At 32.0% G+C, this 20642-nt stretch overlaps 2 protein-coding genes across 2 annotated transcripts; both read right to left on the reverse strand.

Moving 5' to 3' along the window:
* Window positions 1–11209: 11209 nt before the first annotated feature.
* LOC105434706 (cytochrome P450 89A2) lies at window positions 11210–13494 on the reverse strand. Its single transcript, XM_011651773.2, has one exon. It carries the CDS (start codon window positions 13247–13249, stop codon window positions 11585–11587), a length of 1665 nt encoding a protein of 554 aa, XP_011650075.1. The 5' UTR covers window positions 13250–13494; the 3' UTR covers window positions 11210–11584.
* Window positions 13495–16640: 3146 nt separating this feature from the next.
* On the reverse strand, window positions 16641–18521 carry LOC101204559 (cytochrome P450 89A2). Its single transcript, XM_011651774.2, has one exon. The coding sequence runs from the start codon at window positions 18517–18519 to the stop codon at window positions 16924–16926; it is 1596 nt and encodes a 531-aa protein (XP_011650076.2). The 5' UTR covers window positions 18520–18521; the 3' UTR covers window positions 16641–16923.
* Between the last annotated feature and the right edge of the window lie 2121 nt (window positions 18522–20642).

Consider the following 20642-nt stretch of genomic DNA (forward strand, 5'->3'; position numbering starts at 1 on the left):
AATCACATGTTTTAGATTTTATCAATCATAAGATATTGTCGAAAGCAGAGCAACAACTGCATATGCGTATGACATTTCTTTAGCTACTTGCTTGATTCAACTTGCTTAAAAGATCTGCTTAGAAAATTGAGGTTGTTTGTGTTTATGGGTCACCCAATTGCTGTCAAGAGTTTGTCCCAAATTATTTCTGTAACCTTACAATTCAGAAGAAGGTGGTTGAAGTCTTCATCATTGGCATACCCAAAGTATCCAAATATACATATTGAAAATATGAAGTTTGAAAAATGAAAAGAAATACATAAAACTAAAATTAAAAACAAATTGATCAACCTGACTTAAAAATGATAGCCAGGACAGAGACATGTGCTTGGGTGACCCAAGGCTGCAGGCATTGAGCGTACTGAAAACAACAACAGTATAAATTGGCCACCTCTTTTTGTATAGCATTTAAAAGTTTTATTTTTCCTTTCTTAAAATATGCTATACAAAAACTCAAAACTCAAAAGATACTATTTCATGTGCTGCTTCAGTAGATACCTTTTATTTTTCAACTTTTTTCTCTTTTATGGTTCAATCAATTATGAACTAATGCCTATGAAGATTTACGGCCAAATTTAGTTGTTAAATTATATGTTTGAATCTTCCTCATGAATCTTAAATTTCTACTTGGATTAGAGTTTCTAAATGCTAATTCGTCTAAGGAGATGAAAAGTTTTAAAGAGAGAAAGAGAGAAATATTTGGAGAACCACACTTGGGTTTGTCGCTTATCATGGGGCCAAATAAAATTAGGGCTAAATAAGATAAAATGGCAATAAGAAAATAATTATAAAAATAGCATAATCATTAAAAAAAGAATTCTCAACATTCTATATCGATAAAAGTTCATCGTTAAAAAGACCACAACCACACTGATAATTGGAGAGCTGCAATGTAATGTAGATTATTAGAAATTAAGGGAGTTAAAAAACATGAATAGAGAATAAAAATGAGATCATGAAAACATTGAAGAAGAGGGTTGAATTGAAAACTGTCGAAAAGATATGAATTTTGTGTATTACAAATTGGGTCTAAAACTTTCGAACCAAACATGAATTTTGGATTACTTTGTAGTTTGTTATCCAATGTTTTACTCATGTATTCAAAAGGTTTTGTTTTTGTAACTTTCTCCACGACATGCATCTGGAATTTAAACATATAGCCTATGGTTTTGGAATTTAAACATATAGCCTATGTATTCAAAAGGTTTCGTAGCAATTAGAGCAACAAATAGATGAAATAATATCTTTCGACTTCTTCCATAGCATATCTAAAATGAAAAAGAAAAAGCTATCTTTAAAAGATGTGGCCAATTTAGAGTGTTGTGTTTTCTTATGCTCAATACCAGCCTTGGGTCCTCATCCAACCACAGCCTCTCTCAGTCTGTCCCTGCTGGCTATGATCTTCTTCAAGTCAGTTTAATTTCTTTTAATTTTGGTTTTATATTTATTTTCTTTTTTCCAACTTCAGATTTTCAATATGTATATTTGAGTATATTTTCTCAAATTTTGAATTATGTTTGTGTATTGTTTTAAATTTAACTTTATTGTTTTTGGTATAGATCTTAAAGGGGCATTTTTAAAAACAGATAAAAACTTTTTTTTACCAAGACATTCATTTAAATATTTTGCAATTACAAAATTTACATAATATTATAATTGGAATTTGAGTTCACATTATCATTTAGAAAAAAATAGCTTGAGTGATAAATAATCTTGCACGTCAAATTTTAAGTAACTTATGTGAATGATAGAATCAGTTGTCAAATTGTAATTAATCTTTATATTTGACATTAATGTAAACGTTTTACAATTATGATTTTATATTTTAATGCATGCTATATACCTTTTTTATTTTACATAATTAAATGGTTAATATACGTTAATGTAACAAAAACTCCTAAATATCTAATAGTTATATGCATAAATGGCACAAGGAAAAAATTTTAACTAATAGCAAATATAGCACAAAGATAAAATAAAAGCATTTATAAGATAAAAGTAGTAAAATATCACCAAAATGCCTACATCCAACCATCATTTTGAACTTTTTTTTGGTCAAATTTATCAATTAAAAAACTATTACCAATAGCATTTATCATTGGTAGTTGCTATCACTGATATATGCTATTACGGATAGATTTCAATTTGAGAAATTTTCACACACTTCTTGATTTTTTTCATGTTGAAAGTTATCACTAAAATCTACTATGAGTGAATATCACTAATAATTGTTATCAATTGTTGTCACGGATAGCTACAGTACAATCAATTAGCTATCAGTGATAATTAACTTGTAATCATTACATTTTTTTTTTCTTAAATTGAAATTGATCATTCATAGCAATTGATAACGGATATATGTTGCTATCACTAAATAAAAACTATCACTAATAGCTTTTAATTTGAGAATGAAAATAATGAGTATGAACGAAACCTTTTGATGCACGAGCAAAACATTGGATAACAAATTAAACGGCAAAGTTATATCCAAAATAGAGGTATGGTTTGAAAGTTTTAAACCCAATTAGTAATACAAAATTCCTTTCTTTATGACAATTTTCAATTCAATCATTTTCTTCGAATGTTTTCACGCTTCATGATTTCATTTTTATTCCGTATATTCGATTATTACTCATCTTTGATGTTTTCAATGCTCATTTGTTAATTACCACGGTGGTTGTGATCTTTTCACGATGATTTTAATATTTTTATAATTAATTTTTTTATTGCTATGGGTGTAAAGTAAACATTTAATTTTGTTATTCATATTATTCAGCCCTAAATTTTATTTCATCCCATTATAAGTTGACAAACCCTAGCGTGGTTCTCCAAATATTTCTCTAGTTGTCTCTCTCTAAAACTCTTCACCTCCTTAGTTGGATTAGCATTTAGAAACTCTAAACCAAGTGTGGAAGATTCAAACATAAAACAAACCGTAAATCTTCACAGGCATAAATTCATAATTGATTGACCCATGAAAAAGAAAATAGTTGAAAAATATGAAACTAAAATTTGAAACATAGCATATTTTAGCCCAAAAAAAAAAAGAAGTACTATTGTTAATTAAATGCTATAGAAAAAGATGTGGCCAATTGAGAGTGTTGTATTTTTTCATAGTCTGAATATAGCAGCCTTGGGCGATGCAAGCACATACTGTCCGGCTATTGTTTCCATCTCAGTATAATTTATTTTAATTTTAGTTTTATATTTGTTTTCATTTTTCAACTTCAAATTTTCAATAGGTTTTTTTCAAAAATATTACAAAACACACATATATTCAGACGGTATAGAACAATTTCGAAAATAGACATATAATGTAAAATATAAAAAATGTCTAAATCAACGCGCGATTAATTGGCTACTTGTGCGAATAATATATCTGGTACATTGTCACTGTTGTTTAGATTTGGCTACATGATCACTAAATGATTTTTTTTTCAAAATTATTTGGTACACGATCGTTTAAATTTGGTGATCGTTTACCTTTTGTTGTTTAGATTTCGATACCAAATCCCAAATCTACATTATTGTTTTTTCAAGATTCTTTGCTAGATAATCGTTTAGATTTGGTTAAACGGTTTTTTCTAAGATTTTTTGTACACGATCATTTAGATTTGACTATCAAATCTTAACGATTTTTTTTTTCATATTCTTTGATACGCGATTTTTTCAACATTTTTTTTCAAGATATTTTATATTTAGTATACGAACTTAAACCAAATAACACTTTGAAAAAAGTTAATACAATATTTATGATTGATTGAAAAAAATCACTATTTCAAAAAAAAAAAATTATGATGTGGGTAATGCCTTTGTGAATAAGTACCCCAAGTTGTCGTTCGAAGAAATTTGTTGAACACTAATATCACCACTTTCTTCAAGGTCATGTATATAGAAGAGTTTTTGGTGAGATTTGTTCTATCTCCTTTTATATATACCCTCATTTAATTTGTGTTACACATGCAATATTGTTCTCAAATAATAATGTTGGTGGATTTTTATTGAACGACAAACCACATGTTTCGTGAATATGATGAGTCATTGACCTCAACCATACACGTTCTCTACTAGCTTCATGAATTGCAAGAATTTTTGCATGATTCGATGAAGTGGCAGTAATGGTTTGCTTTAAAGATCGCCAAGATATAGCCGTTCCTTCACATGTAAACAGATAACCTATTTGAGATCTTGCTTTGTGTGGGTCCGACAAATATCCAACATCTGCATAACAAACTAAATCAAAGTTTGATTTGTTTGAATAAAACAAACTCATATTAATCATCCCTCGAAGATAGCAAAGTACATGTTTAACTTTATTCCAATGTCTTTTTGTTGGAGAAAAACTATATCTTGCTAATAAATTTACAGAAAATGCTATATTTGGTCTTGTGTTATTAGCAAGATACATTAGTGCACCTATTGCACTAAGGTATGACACTTCAGGACCAAGTAATTCTTCATTATCTTCTTTATGTCAAAAGATATCATTTTTCACATCTAGTAATCGAACCACTATTAGAATATTCAATGGGTGTGCTTTGTCCATGTAGAATTTTTTTAAAATCTTTTTTGTATATATCTGTTGAGCAAGAAATTTCGGCCAATTAAATTTTGTCACATCATCACAGCAAATATTTACATAATTATATTTTATTGGATTTTGATAATTAAGTTTACTCAATCCAATCCAATTCAAGACCAATAAGCAGATTAGCCAAGTTCAAGCTCAACAAGCGGATGGATCCAAGCCCAATAAAGCAAATGGGCTCAAGCCCAAGTTCAAATCCAATAAGGCAAATGGGCCCAAGCCTAAGCCTAATAGGCAAATTGGTCAAAGTTCAAGCCCAACAAGCAAATAGGCCAAAGCCCACCTAAAGCCCACAAAATTTCTCTATAAATATAGACATTTGTCATTCATTTCAGGAGGTTTTTGGTTGAAGGAAGAAGTGAAGCTCTGAAGAATTGAAGATTCAAACTTCTACAAGCTCTCAAGACGTGCAAGTTCGTATCAACCTCGAGATCAACAACTTCTGAAAAATTGAAGACTTGGAAGATTAAACTTTTCTTGAATTCCAGAAGATCGAAGTTCAAATCGACTTGCAACAACAATATCCTGAAGACCAAAGATCGAGAAGTTCTAAGTTTTAACTTGTATTCGAGAGAAAGCATCAAATGAGTAAATACTAGAGATTGTATGCACAATATTCAATATTTATCAATATAACAAAGTTCAATTCCACGAAATATATTTTCTCAAAATCTCGTGTGAACAATATCGATTGATCAATAAAAATTTTGTCGGCTAAATGCTCGATTTGTAAGCCAAGACAAAATTTTGTTTTGCTAAGATCTTTCATCTCAATTTCCTTTTTGAGATATTCTATTGTCTTCGAAAGCTATTGAGCTCCAATTATATTTAAATCATCAACATATACAGCTATAATAGCAAATTCTGACTACGATTTCTCAATAAAAACACATGGACAGATTTAATTATTTTGATAATCTTCTTTCAATAAATATTCACTTAAGCGATTGTACCATATTCGTGCTGATTGTTTCAATCCATGTAATGATCTTTGTAATTTGATTGAATATAATTCTTCATAATTTAAATTATATGATTCAAGTATATCCTTTGGGGATTTTTATATAGATTTCATTTTTCAAATATTCATACAAATATGTTGTAACTATATGTATAAGATGCATGTCAAACTTTTCACAAGGCCGAGAGAATGAACCACCCTCGGAAAGTTCAATGATTTAACTAGTTCAATTTCATTTGCTTTATGCTTTATTTTCAAGCTAAGACAAAACATATAATCTCAAATTCTTTCTAGAGAAATTTTGTTGCCTTTGAAATCTCTTAAGTACTCAAATCATCAATAATATATAATAAATCTTATATTGTGATTTATTTTAAAAAGCATACGGACAAATAGGGGTTATTCTTATACCCTCGTATCAACAAGAATGTAATAAGATGATGATATTCGTCTGGAATATTTTATAATTAACTCTCTTATTGTTGAATCATATGTTTTTCTAACCTATAATCCTTCAGAGATAGAATTATTAATAGATCCATAAGGTGTATGTTAAGCATTCCATACACAATAAGATATGTTAGATAGTATCCACCATAGGAGAATATGTATTTCTCATATAACTAATATCAGTTCTTTGCGATAATTATTATGGAACTTGTCCCACTTTCTATTTGTTTTTCTTACAAATAATTGCTTGTATTTTGCATGTTCGACATTCTCTAAATGTCTAAACTACTAGTTCTCACAATTTGAAACATAAGTTTATTTGATTGGATTGTTTCTTATCACATAAGTCAATCCTTTATGTGTCGTCGCGACATTGTTCAATATGTCCAAGTACATATTACTTATAAAATAATACTCATTTTCATATAAATAATATCGTGAGCAACATTGTATGCAAAAGTGTTGTCAATTTATTTAAGTATGGTTCCATCTTTATCTTGTCATGACATATAATCTTATCGAGAGCTCTTTACTATCCTTATTTACTTTCTATGCAAAAGATTCTTATGAGTACTCATATTCAGGATTTCTTCTAGAATATCCTTATTCTTAACTGAGACATTAATTGACTACTTCTTCTTCGAGGATCTTTCTCTTTGGAACTCACATTTTTCTGCCACACTTCAAGCGTGTAGTATTGACAACTATGTAGTATTATCTTTGTAACCACTATCACTCGATCACTTTCTAACAATTGTAAATGTTCTATAAATGTGTTTGTATTTGATTTAATATCGTTTTATTACAAATGAGACATCTTTTGAACTTTTAGTTCAAAGTAATCTGTATGATGATCAAAATTAGACAATACTTATGCATTTCATCCATTGATTTTCCAATATTTTCTTAATTTCTTCTCTAATGTTGAAATTTTGTCTCATTAATGAGAACTAGCAAACTGCATAGCAAATATACCATTCATCCAGGATTTAATTGTTTCATCATCTTAAACATGATCTCATATAGATTTAGAAGTTTTGCTATTCAAACATAAGCTACAAGATATTCATTCAATTATTTCAATCAATTATCAAATGCTCGGGATGCAAACTCACTAGCATTCTCAAAACAAAATAATAAGTATATCTTTGACCATCAACAAAATGCACCAACAAGAATTAATAAACCATGAATCTGATCTTCCAAAAAGCACGAGAGTTTCGATTTCAAAATTTGCTAGTGAGAGTTTGATAATTAACCTCTTGAGAACAAGATATCCTGACAATTTATTACATAAAAGAATCTTCTAGTTCTTCAATGGATGTCAATGTATATTTTCAATAATGCATCAATTTCATTATCGACCCAAAATGACTCTCATGTCAAATAAAGTTATATTTGGATCAATGAACTTCAGGTTCATTGTTGCATATATATCAATTACACGAATGTGTGTAATATAATTGAGAAGTAAAAGTACACAAATTTTCTATATGCACTACCCGCATAAGATTATGTATATAATATATGTATTTCATATATTATTCTTAAAATCAATCTATTTAGATGATATCGATTACAACATATGTCTTCCCAATTTACTAAACTTCTCTTGATAGATATACAAAGAATTAGTAAAGTATATTAAGACGATCAATCAAGACTATCAAGTTTTGAAGACGTATTGTTTACTTTAAAATATAATATGCATAGATGTACAATATGCAACGCATAAATATCAATTATTCTTATTCTTTCAAGAGATTAAAAGGAAATTCAAATATTTCATCTAGATATAAATGGTTAAAAAAAATAATAATTTTTTTTTTGGGAGATTGTAAGTAATTTGTGATATCTAAATAATATCATATTTATAAGGTTAAAATAAAAGTTACGATATCTTTAAGAGATACAAATAATTTCTCAAAGTTTGTTTTCAGACATCGGTCTCCTTTTCATCTTTAAGAATTTTAATTTTTCAAATTGACTCTTAACGTACGACAAGTACATGATCATTAAGTACATGATTATTGTATTTTTTTCCAAACCATATTTAGAAAATAAAATTCTCGTATAAATATGTATGGTTTTAATCAAATAAACACTTCTTCTCAATTAACATAATTTTGATCTTACTAAATATTGTGGGGATAGTTGCAAATTTAGCAATTAGATTCAAATTCTTTCAAGAGAAATTTTGTTACGTTTGAAATCTCTTAAGGAGTTTCTACTCAAATCATCAATAATATATAATAAATCTTATATTGTGATTTCTTACAAGCATACGGACAATACGGACAAATAGACAAAATTTCAACATTAGAGAAGAAATTAAGAAAATATTGGAAAATCAATGGATGAAATGCATAAGTATTGTCTAATTTTGATCATCATACAGATTACTTTGAACTAAAAGTTCAAAAGATGTCTCATTTGTAATAAAATGATATCAAATCAAATACAAACACATTTATAGAACATTTACAATTGTTAGAAAGTGATCGAGTTATAGTGGTTACAAAGATATCATCTAAGAATGATATCCTAGTGCAACAAGTTGACAATACTACACGCTTGAAGTGTGGCAGAAAAATGTGAGTTCCAAAGAGAAAGATCCTCGAAGAAGAAGTAGTCAATTAATGTCTCAGTTAAGAATAAGGATATTCTAGAAGAAATCCTGAATATGAGTACTCATAAGAATCTTTTGCATACAAAGTAAATAAGGATAGTAAAGAGCTATCGATAAGATTATATGTCATGACAAGATAAAGATGGAACCATACTTAAATAAATTGACAACACTTTTGCATACAATGTTGCTCACGATATTATTTATATGAAAATGAGTACTATTTTATAAGTAATATGTACTTGGACATATTGAACAATGTCGCGACAACACATAAAGGATTGACTTATGTGATAAGAAACAATCCAATCAAATAAACTTATGTTTCAAATTGTGAGAACTAGTAGTTTAGACATTTAGAGAATGTCGAACATGCAAAATACAAGCAATTATTTGTAAGAAAAACAAATAGAAAGTGGGACAAGTTCCATAATAATTATCGCAAAGAACTGATATTAGTTATATGAGAAATACATATTCTCCTATGGTGGATACTATCTAACATATCTTATTGTGTATGGAATGCTTAACATACACCTTATGGATGTAGTCATTATACATTTATATGAATCTATTAATAATTCTATCTCTGAAGGATTATAGGTTAGAAAAACATATGATTCAACAATAAGAGAGTTAATTATAAAATATTCCAGACGAATATCATCATCTTATTACATTCTTGTTGATACGAGGGTATAATTAACACAATATAAGATTTATTATAAGACAAATGTTGAAATTTTGTCTCATTAATGAGAACTAGCAAACTGCATAGCATTTTCAAAACAAAATAGTAAGTATATCTTTGACCATCAACAAAATGCACCAACAAGAATTAATAAACCATGAATCTGATCTTCCAAAAAGCATGAGAGTTTCGATTTCAATTTTTGCTAGTGAGTGTTTGATAAATAACCTCTTGAGAACAAGATACCCTGAAAATTTATTACATAAAAGAATCTTCTAGTTCTTCAATAGATGTCAATGTATATTTTCAATCATGCATCAATTTCATTATTGACCCAAAATGACTCTCATGTCAAATAAAATTATATTTGGATCAATGAACTTCAGTTTCATTGTTGCATATATATCAATTACACGAATGTGTGTAATATAATTGAGAAGTAAAAGTACACAAATTTTCTATATGCACTACCCGCGTAAGATTATGTATATAATATATGTATTTCATATATTATTCTTAAAATCAATCTATTTAGATGATATCGATTACAACATATGTCTTCCCAATTTACTAAACTTCTCTTGATAGATATACAAAGAATTAGTAAAGTATATTAAGACGATCAATCAAGACTATCAAGTTTTGAAGACGTATTGTTTACTTTAAAATATAATTTGCATAGATGTACAATATGCAACGCATAAATATCAATTATTCTTATTCTTTCAAGAGATTAAAAGGAAATTCAAATATTTCATCTAGATATAAATAGTTAAAAAAAATAATAATCTGTTTGGGAGATTGTAAGTAATTTGTGATATCTAAATAATATCATATTTATAAGGTTAAAATAAAAGTTATGATATCTTTAAGAGATACAAATAATTTCTCAAAGTTTGTTTTCAGACATCGGTCTCCTTTTCATCTTTAATAATTTTAATTTTTCAAATTGACTCTTAACGTACGACAAGTACATGATCATTAAGTACACGATTATTGTATTTTTTCCAAACCATATTTAGAAAATAAAATTCTCGTATAAATATGTATGGTTTTAATCAAATAAACACTTCTTCTCAATTAACATAATTTTGATCTTACTAAATATTGTGGGGATAGTTGCAAATTTAGCAATTAGATTCAAAATAATTAAGTATATATCGACATTTTAAAAAAATTACAAATATAACAAAATTTGTCAAATTCTATCCATGATACAACTCTATCACCGATAGACCATGTTGTAAATATTGGTCTATCACTGATAGATCATAGAAGTCTATCAACGATATAAGTCTATCAATTACAATTACCGATTATTATTTGAGTTAAAGTTTAATTGAGTCCAAAGGTAAGCTTAATTTAGCACAAATGCTAATAATGTCCAAACCCAACTAATTAAGCTCATAGGCATAATGCATGAACCAAAGCATACAAGGAATTCTTCCAATAATTAGAAGACTTCTTAGCAAGACTTCGAAGTTGAATTACATTTTGATCATACGCATTCAATTGAGAGAGAATTAGAGAATCAGAGAATAAAGTGCTAGAGATCAAACTACATCGCATCTTAATCTACACGAACACAAGTTCAACTACACAAAACATGTTTCTCCAAAACCTCATGTAAACATTTTCATTTAAATTCTTCGAATGAAAATTTTCAAAATTTACATTTATAAAAATAAGTGTATCTCTAAATAATCCTTAAATAAAACCGTAGGCTATAATACAAACATTAATAGCCAAGAAAATAAATGACCAATTTTAAATGTTCCAACTCCAAAAGTGACTAAAAACATTTGATTTTTAAATACAGTTAAACATATTATTAGATTCTTTCAATTAGAATGAGATGAAAATACTTTTAGTGTCTCTTCATTCTGCACCAATTTCTGTTAACAAGGTTGTCATCTACCTCAACGCAACAATCCATTTGTGTTTAATCTCGAACAATTACTTTTAACTAGACCAACTTCTTTCCCATAGAGTTCGTTCTCAATTTGATTAGCTTAACCACAGAATCACAAAGGACATGTCACCAAGACACTGAGTGCAATGGACAAGACTCTGATATAGTTGTTGATAAGAAACTCTCTAAGAAGGTATCTCCACATCCACTTGTTAATCGCAGTCCAACGTTAACCATGGTAATATTCAACAAAAACAGAACTAACTACCACAATACAAACGCCTACATCAGTAAGCAAACTTAGCTCACAGAACTTACAACCTCAGAATTATGTTTGCTTTCAGAGGCTTTTTCATCACAACTGTGAACTCTAACTTCTCCGACAGATCAACATTATCTCCCTCCACACCTCTCCAATCAAACTTCCATAATAAATTCGCTAAGAAATATTCCAAATGAAGAATCCCCAAACCATAGCCAGGACATATCCTTCTCCCTGCTCCGAACGGCATCATCTTTATCTCTTTACTCCCTGTTACATCGAACCCTGCCGCTTCTTCTCCTCCGTCGCCATTCATAAACCTCTCCGGCTTAAACGCCATCGGTTCTTCCCACACTGTTGGATCTCGACCAATCTCCGCTGCCAAGAAATTCACAGTCCCGTTTTTGGGTATCAAGTAATTCTCAAATTGTATATCCTCCTTCACTCCTCGTGCTTGTAAGAAATGTCCTGGTGGGTGTCTTCTTAATCCTTCTAAAACCACTGCTTTTAGATATGGAAGCTTCCCCAAATCCTCTTCCTTCACTTCCTCCCTTGTTCCATCGCCCATTACTTCTTTCATTTCTGTAAAAAGCTTGTGCTGAATTTCTGGGTTTTTCACTAAATTTGCCATTATCCATTGCAAGGTTGTGGATGTTGTATCGGTTCCGCCAGTGAGGAATTCAGAGCATAATGTGACCATTTCGCTGTTCGTTAGCTTTCTATTATCCTCGTTGGGGAGTTGTAATTCGAGTAGTGTATCTACATATGACAACACGAATTCTTTACCGTCTTCTTGTTCTTGTTTTTCACCTTCTCTCTTCCCTCTGTTTGCTCTGCTTTTTATCGCTTCTCTTCTTGCTTCGATTAACGGGATTATGACTCTCTCTTGGTTCCTTCTTAGTTGCAGAAACTCCTCCCAGCGCTTCGGAAGAAAAAACTTGGTCAATTTAGGAGATAAATTAAGGAGACCAAAACGCCTAAAATTTAACAGCATTGTACGCTGCACATTCTCGACTTCTTTGATTTGGGATTCCTCAAGTTTATCCCCAAAACACATCAACACCATTAAACAGAACATAGCGTACTGAAAATGATCTACAACATAGACGGAACTTCCCGATTCAGAGTGAGAGAAAAGACGATTAAGAAGAATACCCAAAACCCACTCGCGAGCATGGCCGTAGGATCTAATACGGGAAGGATGAAGAATTTGGGAAGTAAGATTGCGGCGGAGGAGGCGCCAGAGTGGGCCGTAGGCGGCGGAGTTGATACTGTGTTGGTTGCTTGTGAGGATTTTGGTTAAAGGAGGAACCGGTGGGCGGTCGGCGAAGAGAGCGCCGTGTTGGAAGAGGGCTTTGTGGGCAATGGTGCGGTCGGCGATGAAGATGGAAGGGCGAGAGCCAATGCGGAGAGTGACAATGGGGCCGTATTTGGCGACGGCGGTGCGGAGGTATGACTCCATTTGAAGAGGCGATGTACGGAACCATAAGAAGGTGGAGAGGATGGGGATTGAAGGAGGGCCTGGTGGGAGCTTGGTGGAGGTTTGGAATTTGGTAAAAATGGAGCTGAGAAGATAGCAAATGGAGAAGGAGATAAGGATGATGATGAACCAGGTATCCATTTTTTTGTGTGTTTGAGACTGATTGACTCTTGAACTTGAATCTGACTTTAAATCCAAATCCATGTGGTAATGTGTCATGGAATGTGGTAAGTGCATGGAAATGGCAGCTCTAATTATGTGGTTTGAAGATATTACTGTTGGGTTCAATTAAGGAATATAATTGCACTTAGTACAAACAATTAACTTCATCTTTTCAAACAAGTGAATGGTAATATGAAAAGTGGCCTCATTCCATAAGCAAACACATTCACTTCTAAATAAAAATAGCATATTGATTTGACGTGCAGAAGATTCTCATTTCAATTGCTTCGAAAAAATTTTTACATTATAAGTAAATATGATAAAAAAAAAAAAAACTCAATTACACTTGTGCTACTATAACAATCGACGGACCAATTGAATTCTATTAAGATTATACTATTTTTTTATTATATATCGGTAATCATGACCTTTTTATGATTTGAAATATTGCAAAATACATTATTGATGATAAAAATTTGATGTAAATTTTGTTAGATCTAAGTATTGTGTTAAATTTGGTCATATATATATACCTTCCAAAACTACAGATATTATGCATGCCAAGTTTTGGAATGTATTAACCCTCCACATCTTTTATAAAATGTAGTGGTGCCAATATTCACGATTCAATTCTAAAACGTGTTCAACGCTATCATACTCTTGTTTTTCAATGATTCTTTTTGAGAAATTTAAGAGGAGTTTCGAGTATTTGGCACCCAATTTCATTTCTCTCCTTCATGACATTATTAAAGTTGACTGACATAAAAAAAAGTATTAATTTTAGAAAACTCATTTTTATTTATATTCTTTTTAATAAAAATTGTTCAAAATATATTTTAAAGGTTTTTTTGGAATTGTTTCCAAGCCCTTAAATATAAACTCATATTGTTTTTAGGTTAGTTTATGAAATTTTCTCTCACCCTTCCTTTCATTACTATCTTGTTCACGTGTATTATTTGATTACTTAAATTTTCTAGTTACTCTACCAAATACACTGTATTGTTCCAACTGTTGTAATAGAATGTACATATCATACTTTATCCTCTAGCTTGTCCTCTTTCTCCTCAAGTTCTTCCTTTACATTCCTTAATGCCTTCTTCCTTCTTTGCAGTGTCCTTTTTCCAATATGCTCAGTCACCGAGATTTAAGATAAAGTTGTATTACCATGCTATTATTCTTGTTTTTTTATGGAACATCTACTTCTTTTCAAACTTCATATCTATATCTGTATTTATATAGGTTCCACGTTTTACTACCAATATCCAACCATTGTGTTTTTTGTTTCATGTTGTGCAAAGATTTTTAGTTTTTTGGTTTTGAGAATCATTGTAGTTAGAAAATAGAAACATACCTCGTCTTCACTTTGTGAGAATTATTGGAACTTTGTTTGTTGTTTTTTTTCCACCATTTATTTTAGTAGCCCTCAATCTTCAGCTAGCCCTTGTTCTTCCTTCTATTATCTCTTTTTTCATATCTTTAATCAGTTTTTTAAATTTATTAGATAAAAAATATTTGCTAAACATCTCATATATCTGTTGGTGAATTCTAAAAAAAAAGTAGGGAAATCTCCTTATTAGATATAATTTCTGTTTTCCCAACTATTTCAAATAATTTTTCATTTAAAATTATTTCCTAAATCGGTATTTCTTAAGAATATAAAATCTTGTTCTTAAAAAGGAAACGTTGCTTTCAAAAAGAAAAAAAAGTTGGTTTGAGTTCGTTACCTTCAATCATGAAGCATAGTAGAACGAACAACGTGTGGCATTAAGATAAAGGTAGGCGAGTGGCTGTGTTGTTTGTCATTGGCGTGGCTGTGAACGCAACGAATCTGGAAATAGTAAGTAGACTAGATCAGCGGCTGAGAACGTGAGGGAGTGACTTTTGACGGAGCGAAACGTGACATAACAGAACTTGAAGGCTAGGAACGTTTGGGGTAGCACCAGCTAGCCGAACATTTTCGAAGGAGCGATGGTGGACGACGACTTCCATCACGAGGATTGAATGAACGACATCTGAGATCAGAACGTCGACGATTCGGACGGAGCGGTTGTGTTGCTTTCCTTTAACGCGACTGAGAAAGCGACAGAGCCGTGAAGATATACAAATGGATGCAACAGAGAGAAGGTTTGCTTGTTTGTGACGGAACCAAAAAGATGGGGCGATGAGAGGTGGAGAGATGGAACGTTTACAATTACCTGGTTGTGACAAAAGTCGTATTTTTTGGTGGAATAGCTTGAAGGTGGAGGTGGAAGTGGAAGGTGGGGAGACAAACCCAAGAGAGAAAAGAAGAGGAAGAGTTTTTTCTTGGGTCACGCGTGAAAAGTGAGAGTGAGTCCTTAGGTTGTGTATACCTTGGTAGAATGGACAGATTGATTAATTAACTTGGTATAGGATAAATACAAAAAATATTTACAAATTCAAGATCATTAATGGGTAATCTAGGTTTTGAACCCAGAGTGAGTAAACTCTAGTATATGTTAAGGAACCCCTAATAGTAATTATATGCTTCTTTCGGTGGAACAGAGCACATGTCACATGTCATGCTCCATCCCATAGAGCACCTTCTCACTCGACTCAAGATGTGGAATGAAGTCAACCAACATCATTCTTCTTCTAGTGTGGCAAATTTTAGTTACATATTGTAGATGGTTGTGGCAAATTAGATCATCTACGACTTGTGGCAAATTTTGTTCGACAGTGTGGAGTTTGTCAATCAGCTAAAGGGAGCTACCAAAATACAGAACGAATTTACACTCCGTTATCTGTTCTTAATGATATTTGGTGAGACTTATCGATGAATTTTATTCTCGAGTTACCTAGAACAAATGGGGAGTTGACTCTATTTTTTGGATTATTGATTGTTTCTCTAAATGTCGCAGAAGTTTAATTCTAGCACCATAGCAAAGTTGGTTTTTTGTGAAATTATGAAACTACATGGGATTTCTGAATCTCTGAGCTCGAACACATGGACATATCGAAGTTGTCAACGAACTTTGGAGGATATGCTTCGTTGTTTCATTGAAGAAAGGTCCTAGACAATGGGATTTACTTTCGCATCTACCAAATTCAATAGGTTTCAAATTGTTTATACCAAGGTGTCTTTGCTCTATTTGTAATTTATTTAAAATGTTACTATGATCTTTGTTATCATTCATAAAATTGCTATTGGTTATAACTACCCAATATAATTAGGTTGAGTGGCATTTCAAAGATGATAATTAAGGGTAGCAACTTTATAGAAATTTGTAAATTTCTTAGTTAAAGAACCCTTTCAATATTTCATATTGTAAGGGTAGCAACTTTATAGAAATTTGTAAATTTCTTAGTTAAAGAACCCTTTCATTATTTCATATTGGGCTTTTTACTTATTCAAAATGTGAAAATATTTGTGTATTTCTATTTTTTTTTTACTTTTTTTTTTTTTTGTTATTTTTGCAGGCTACAAACATAAAAATGTAATTTATGATTCTAATTCAAAGTAGTTAAATACTTTCCTTGAGTTACTCTTGAAAAATTTACAACTTCCTCAGCTAAATAAAAACTCAGAACAAATCAATCTAATCTGACGCTAAATCCTTTACCTCATATCATATATGCAAACTGCAACAAACTAATCTAAAACACTCCATCCCTAAAACGCTACCACATAGAACTGGGGAAAATCAAACATAGGCAAATTTGATGGCGTAGATTTCATAATAGATAAACACAAAACTAGCCATACAGTAGAATACGGCAACTTTATGACATTAGAATCTACAAATTACGTTGGCTTTAAGAGGTTTTTCCATCACCACGGTGAACTCTACCTTCTCCGACAGATCAACATCCTCTCCTTCTACCCCCTTCCATTCAAATTTCCATACCAAATTCCCAATGAAATACTCCAGATGAAGAATTGCCAAACCAAATCCAGGACATACTCTCCTCCCTGCTCCAAACGGCATCATCTTTATCTCTTTGCTCCCTGTTATATCAAACTCAACAACTCCTTCCTCTCCTGCACCGCCTTTCATGAACCTCTCTGGCTTAAACTCCATCGGATCTTCCCACACTTTTGGATCCCAACCCATTTCTGCCACCATGAAATTCACACTCCCATTCTTCGGTATCACATAATTCTCCAACTCTGTATCTTCTTTCACAGCGTGTGGTAACACGAAATGTCCTGGTGGGTGTCTTCTTAATCCTTCTAAAACCACCGCTTTCAGATATGGAAGTTTCCCCAATTCCTCTTCCATCACCTCCTCTCTTGACCCATCTCCCATTACTCCTTTAATCTCTGCGTAAAGCTTGTTTTGAATTTCTGGGTTCTTCACTAAATTTGCCATTATCCATTGCAAAGCTGTGGATGTCGTATCGGTGCCGGCGTTGAGAAATTCGGAGGCTATGGCAACAATTTCTTCCTCTGTGAGCTTTCTCTTTTCCTCTGGGTGATCCAAATCGAGAAGCGTATCGACGTACGACACCACGAATTCTTCGTCCTGTTTTTCTTCTCCTCCTCTGTTTTCCTTGGCCTTTCTTCTTGCTTCGATCAATGGAATCAGGACTTCATCACGATTCTTCTTGAATTTAAGAAAGGTTTCCCACCGCTTTCGGAGGAAAATCTTGGTCAATTTAGGCCAGAAATTAAGGATATTAAAACGCCTAAGATTTATCAGCATTATATGATGTACGTTCTCGATTTCCTTAATCTGGGATTCGCTAACTTTATCCCCAAAACACATCAACACCAACAAACAGAACATAGCGTACTGAAAATGATCAATAACGCAAACAGGATTTCCCGATTGAGATTGAGAAACAAATCGATTAATAAGAACATCCAAAACCCACTTACGAGCACGGCCGTAGGATTTGACACGAGAAGGATGGAGGATTTGGGAAGTAAGATTACGGCGGAGGAGACGCCAGAGTGGGCCGTAAGAAGCGGTGTTGATGTTGTGTTGGTTACTGGAAGCGATCTTGGTGACGGGTGGCGCCGGTGGACGGTCGGCGAAGAGAGCGCCGTTGAGGACGAGGGCTTTGTGGGCGATAGAACGGTCGGCGATGAAGACGGCAGGGCGGGAGCCGATGGGGAGGGTGACGATGGGACCGTATTTGGAGACGAAGGTGCGGAGAAGTGATTCCATTTGAAGGGGGGACTTTCGAAGCCATTGGAGATTTGTGAGGATGGGGATTGAAGGAGGGCCTGGTGGGAGTTTTTTGGAGCTTCGGAAATGGGAGAAAATGGAGTTTAGAAGAGAGCAGATACAGATAGAGATTATGAGGATGAACCACACCTCCATTATTTCTTTCCTTTCTTTCCTGCTTCTTCTTCTTCTGTTCCTTTTATCCTTTTTCATCCATTATATATATATATATATATATATATATATATATATTATATGGGTAGCCCCCACGTTTCTTGTTCGATAAGAGAGAGTTGTTTTTCATTAGTAATTTATGGGGGAAAATGTCAATTACATGAACAAATCAAAACTTCATCATAAACAAATATTATTTGAAATCTTAGATTGAAGATTATTTTGACATTAATTTTGGGGAAATAAATATGGACTCGTAGACATACTAAGTAGTGGTGATGTGTGTGAATCTAGGCAAAGTATGTAGCTGCTTGTTAAATAGAACAATTTGGGCATAAATGGATGAAACCCACAAACATATCATCACTCAATCATTTAAAACACAGCCTTGTTTATAAGATTAACAGTTCAAATCATAAACCAAACAAAGGTGCAGAGTAGATTAAATGTATTTGAATTCAACGATCATGGAGGATCCCTTTTGTAGAAATCTAGAAATGGAGTTTATAGAATGGAATAAAGTATTTGAATAAAATTAATGTGGATGAACAAAAAAACAAAAAGCATGTAAGTGCTTCCGTCACTCATGGTTGTCTTTCTCTTAAATACGGAATTTTTCATTTTGCTTGGTGCCTAATACCATCGTTATCACTACATATCAATTTTATTTCACTTTCGTTTCCCGACTCAATTCTTGGAATCATCCTCATTCCTCCCTCGTGTTCATACTTAGCTATTTCTTTGTATAATTTATGTTTATTTTGTTTCACATTCTTCCAAAAACAAATACAATACATTATTATATTTAAACCGAGTGTCTTTAATAAATATGAATGTGTTTGGGTAGGCCAAAGTTTTTTATATTAACATGTGTACTTACCTTTAAAATTGGAGTCTTAGGATATGTTTGACCCAAGTATTTTGGGAGTATGAGTAGAGTATGATGGAGTTATGAAACTCTATTCTTTATTTCACTCAAAGATTGAGTATAGTTCTCACGTTACGTATTGGCTCACGATGTATTGGGTCTTGAACTCACGTTTTCTTCGACAACAGGAAAGCTAGGTGATTCGTTTTCAAATTTAATCTTTACTTTCCCATTAGGATTTTCAATGATATAAGAAACTTCTTTTTCTTTCTTTCGAGAGATGAAAGCATTATCTAAAATCTAGTGGGGATTTCTAGTAACTTCATGCCAAGAAAGGAGTTTAGGAATACTAACAGGAGATTTATTTAGATTTGTTTCTATCAACATGGTTTTTCCTTTAGTAGAATACAATAAAGCTTTTGGATAGACGATAGTAGTCAAAACTTTGTAAGTGTTCATTTTTAACACCTTCCTCAAGACTCAAACCTTGTTAGTGATATTTAAACTCAAAGTTTTGAGAATATGTGGGTCATCAAGAAACACCATAAAGTTTGGAAAACAATTAAAATACATAAGAGCCATTGGCCGAATTTGATTAAATTATTCCTAACAAAGAATTTAAAAAATCGTTATGACTTTTATCACCTAAAATTACCAAGACTGGTGTATTCCGTCCAGATCTAAAATCTCTTGGATAGCTACATCTAGGGCAAGGGACTGCCTAACAAATTCATAATTTGGACATAATCCCATAAGAACCTTAATAAGACGAAGATGAACTTTATTTATTTTGGCTTGATCAAGTTGAGTCTATATAGGTTGAAGATATTTATTAACAAATTGACAAGGGTACTATGCAATGGATAGTAATGAGCTAAACAATCAATTTAAAGTGTGTAGACAAAAAGTTTCATCATTTTTTAGCATCCTCAAAGGCATCAAAGTATGCATGAATAGCAGGGATATATGTGTTACCAGGCCAGATGATAATCAGGTGATTTTTACTATCCCATTCTTCGAGGCATTCGATAAATTTACTATCATCTTCTTTGTTTAGTTGTTTTCATCTCCATTGTTTAGATGTTTTGGTTTAATGATGTCTTTAATAACAATGTGCCACAATTTCCTACCAATTAAAAAACTCTTCATTTGATTAGTTCAAGTAAGGTAATTCGTCATGTCAAATATTGTACTAATGAGTCGAATAACATGGTCTTTCTCTATTAAAGCATATCTCATGGTAGAGAAGTGGATCTCAAAGCAAATCTCGAGATAGATGAGATCGATACAAAGC

This window comes from Cucumis sativus, chromosome 2 (assembly GCF_000004075.3).
Source record: "Cucumis sativus cultivar 9930 chromosome 2, Cucumber_9930_V3, whole genome shotgun sequence".
NCBI classification, from domain to species: domain Eukaryota; kingdom Viridiplantae; phylum Streptophyta; class Magnoliopsida; order Cucurbitales; family Cucurbitaceae; genus Cucumis; species Cucumis sativus.